Genomic DNA, 4,090 nt, shown 5'->3' on the forward strand with positions numbered 1-4,090 from the left:
TGTGATGCAAGTGAAGCCAAATTGTCGTCCTTAATTTTAAATTGCATTTCATTAACAAATTCTTCCATATCCCCCACTACTGATGATATAATACTATTTGCGGTACCACTTGCTTGCAGCTTTGCTATTAGGGATGCACACATTTCTTTAAGGTGGTCATTTGTAACGCGACAAGTTGGGGGAGTCTCAGTTACACAAATATTAGTGTTTATGCTTGCATCATGCTTGTCGGGAGAATTAAATACATTTGTAATTTCTGAGCAAACACATTGGTTTTCTTCAGAAGAATTCAATGGGTGTGTAATTTCAGGGTAAACATATTGTCTTGTATCATTTACATGGGCGACATTGAGATGTTTTCTAAATCCGGCATATGAGTAAAATATCCGAGAGCATCCTTCTTGAGCACAAGTAAGTCTTAACTTTTTACCAGGGTAATATCCATGAGCTATTTTCAAATGCCTAATTAATGCATTGCTATCTGCATATGACAACAAGCATGAAAAACACTTTAACATATTTGTCAGTATGATGACTGAACAGCAATCAATTAGTTTAATTATTCAATATTTTTGCTCTTAATTCTTTAACCCTTGGTGATTCCCTCACATGTCCAATATCAATGTTGTAAACATTTGTTTGCAAGAATGTATATACATTGATTAAGGCCTTATCATAGGAAATACTGAATACAAAATGAGCTTTAAAAAGCTCATCGAATGCTCCCAAAGAACTTCTTGCCTGACATGGTATAAGCTGTTTGTCCAGGACAATATAAAAGTCATGAATCTTGGCCTTCGTTGTTCCTACTGCCAGAAGGTAAGGCTGCCGACCTTCATTTTGGCCGAGGTGTTCATCAATACTGCAGCATGACTGACAGAAAAAAATACAAGCAATTATTAAGTGTTTAACTTAATAATAGACATAATGCATTACAGTTCATTAATATAAAAATAGAAAATACCTTATGAAACTGTACCATATGGTCAACTGCCCCACTAGAGGTGATTTTTGGCACTTTTTTTCCTCCAGCCGGTGGTGGCAAAAGATAGACTAATAATAAAATTGAGGCCATGTCTGCATCCCAACCTATGGAGTTTTAAAATTCACACTATTAGTTTCTTAAAAATACCACAGTAAAAACATGAATGCTCAAGTATATCAATCTGGGTATTAAACATGTTTAAAATGAATACTTTGGTTAATTTCCAGATGTTGGGGTGATGTTTGCTACAACACCCCAGCATTTCACTAATCATTATTCATTCATCTACTCACCAAAAAATCATGATGATTCGTGATCTTCAAAATCAAAGGTAGATTCTGCACACTTCAGCAGAATATTCAAATCAGCCATCTGACCTGTCAGAGATCTCGCTTCTTTAATAATCTTAAACTTAAAGCAGGTATCCCACTTCTCAAGCAATTTGGAAGATGTGTCAGAGCCAAATAAAAGACTGAAATCCTGATTTACCTTAAACACATTAAAACAGAATACATATAACCACAATTATTTCACACCATATGCTTTTAAGATGACACTGACTAAAATAAAAGGTTACACAGAAAAAAAAATCAACTGACTACAAAGTATGTATAAAACTGATAGATAAGTAAAATTTTAAAAAGTTACTCTACAGTTCATTATTTTCATTTGTATCACTTATAACATACCAAGCCTTTTGTATCCAAAAATTTCGGAAAGACAGAAAGTACAGATGTCATTTTTTCTGGGTTATGCACCAGTTGCTGGCGGTATTGAAATGTTTTTCTCATTTTCTCATAAATGAGTACTTTATCTGAACAATGAGTCAGGAAAGATACTGCTTCTCTGCAACTGTCTCCAGTTAGCTGTTCTTCTGGGTGAATAATTTCTCTCACTGAACTTGGACCTCCATTTATATTTTCTTTTACTTCCTTGCTTTGAAACAAAGTCTTGCGCTGCACTGTTTTTAGGCGCCAAGCAAGGTAACCAGTACCACTCTCTGTATCATAAAAATGTTCCTTAAAAAATAAAATAAAAAGCAAACAATTATATATGCCATCTCTTAAAACTTTTACAGCATAATAAACAGTATGCCAGTAAGAAAAAAAAAAGATTTTGGTCACTTACATATCCTTTTGTGGAAAAGGGATCCTTAAGAGAAGGAAAAAGAGTAACAATCCCTAAAGCATATTTTTCTCTTATTTCTTTTGCTGGAATTCGTCTAAAAAAAAAGTATATTTTTATAGTTGATCACACATTATTGCATTAATCTACCCATTCATTATCAAACCCACTAAATCCAATTTGGGAATGCAAGGGATCAGCCTATCCTGGTTTACCGGATACATGGCATGCTCAGACATGTCAATATAGACTAATTTATAACTGGAAATTAATCTAACATGAACATCATGTGGAAAGAAAACTTGAGTACCCACAGAAGAGGAGAACTTTCAGAATTTTTTAATTTATATTCGAACAGAAATATTGTAAAACTAACCCCAGATAAAATATACAATATACTACATTTAAATGGAACTGTTAATCTACTGACATTTCTTTACATCCACTCATTCATGCATCCATCCATTTTCTTGACCCACTTGTCCAGGGCATTATATTTAAGTATATATTTATGTAACTTAAGATATAGTCGTACCCCTGTTCTTCTGTCATGTATGCAACCAACATGTTGATGAGCTGTCTCCTTGTGCAGTCACTGAGTGTTCTTTTTTCCCAGTATTCTTGCATTATTTTTTCTCCGCCAGGTTTCTTCATTAGAATGTTTTTAACAAGCTAAAAAAAGTCAGGGGTATTGACAAAAAGTAAAGGTCTTAAAGATCCTACTCTACAATGAGAAACCACATAATCAACATATAAAATATTATGAACACATATTAAACAAATGAATTTGTTGCTATACCTCTTTAGCATCTGTGGCTCTATCAGGTGAAAGTTGCGTCCTCTTTGCTGGTGGGCCTGCGTCCTGTTCGCTTGCTGAAGATACTGAAAGTGTGTCAGTGCAGGAGCTGGGGGATGAGTGTGCCAAAGGAAATTCTAAATAAACGCAAAAAATAAAATTCAGATACTTTAAAGGCATTGTACTCAAAGCGTTTCTACCTTTTTTTTTTAACAATAACACATTTAATACTCGTTAGTAAAACATCAGAATTCTGTAATTAAATAGCCTGACAGTCAAGTATTCACAAAAGTTTGTGGCCGCGATACACTAATGGCGTTTCAGGCCTCTTACAATGCATCACCTTGAAACGCTGAAGCAGTACATTGATAAGTAAAAGCCGATAGACACAAGACTCTACTGTGGGGACACCAAGAGGGCTCTACTTACCAGCGCCAACGTCTTTCACAATGTAACACATTTCTGGCTTTAACTTGATTATTTCACCAAACACTTCCTCGTCGATTTCTGTTCCAGTGTCATCGCAAACATGTAAAATTAGATCTTCTGAGAGCCCGAACTTTTTCACCACTTAATGATATAAAGTAAAAGAAACAATCACTTTTACATTCGCTTGTTTTGAAAACTCGGTCAATTCAATATAACAGTTATGCAATGTAACATTTATCCTGAGATGTTTAAACTGTTTTCATAATTTAAATGAATAGCTATCCAATCATTTATTAGTAAAAAAAAGTCCTGGGTGCCACCTGGCAGAAGAGCCATTAAAGAATGAGGCCCACATGTGAACTGTATACCGGGCAATATAGTCCCATCAGTCTAGTGCCACCTACAGTTCTGTGTTTTTGTTAATACATCATCTTCTTTCACCCTGTTTTGGCACCATTTACGTTTCTTAGGTTATAGGTTTCCACCTTTTCACCTAGACACCCTTTGTCGCACCCATCTTTTTTGGATTTCAAGGTAAATAATATTTTCACTTTCCCTTTGCTGCTGCTGAGAATTTACTATCAATGGATCAGATACGCCTTGATGGCATACCAATTACCAGTTAGTGGTGGCCCATGTCTACTCGCATATGCATGAAGAAATGTTTTATTATTCCACATTATGGGTTCTTCATTTATTGGGTAGAAATCGTGAGCCTGGGAGTACTGGTTAACCATTCTGTGTGAAAAAAAGGA

At 35.1% G+C, this 4,090-nt stretch overlaps 1 protein-coding gene across 1 annotated transcript; it reads right to left on the bottom strand.

The window, feature by feature from the left end:
• Positions 1 to 1,285: 1,285 nt before the first annotated feature.
• LOC120532061 lies at positions 1,286 to 3,540 on the bottom strand. Its single transcript, XM_039757969.1, has 6 exons — positions 3,336 to 3,540; positions 2,910 to 3,043; positions 2,646 to 2,782; positions 2,114 to 2,207; positions 1,675 to 2,004; positions 1,286 to 1,474 (listed from the first exon to the last, which is right to left on the bottom strand). Exons 1-6 carry the CDS (start codon positions 3,364 to 3,366, stop codon positions 1,286 to 1,288), a joined length of 915 nt encoding a protein of 304 aa, XP_039613903.1. The 5' UTR covers positions 3,367 to 3,540.
• Positions 3,541 to 4,090: the final 550 nt, after the last annotated feature.

This window comes from Polypterus senegalus, chromosome 7, assembly GCF_016835505.1.
Source record: "Polypterus senegalus isolate Bchr_013 chromosome 7, ASM1683550v1, whole genome shotgun sequence".
Lineage (NCBI taxonomy): Eukaryota > Metazoa > Chordata > Cladistia > Polypteriformes > Polypteridae > Polypterus > Polypterus senegalus.

Bases quoted from the DNA above. Each gene is read 5' to 3' on its own strand.
- LOC120532061 (XM_039757969.1), bottom strand. From the start codon at position 3,366: ATGTGTTACATTGTGAAAGACGTTGGCGCTG. The intron at 3,044-3,335 runs GTAAGTAGAGCC...GCGTTTATTTAG, and splicing joins TGTGAAAGACGTTGGCGCTG to AATTTCCTTTGGCACACTCA. The intron at 2,208-2,645 runs GTACGACTATAT...CTTTTTTTTTAG, and splicing joins TACATGACAGAAGAACAGGG to ACGAATTCCAGCAAAAGAAA.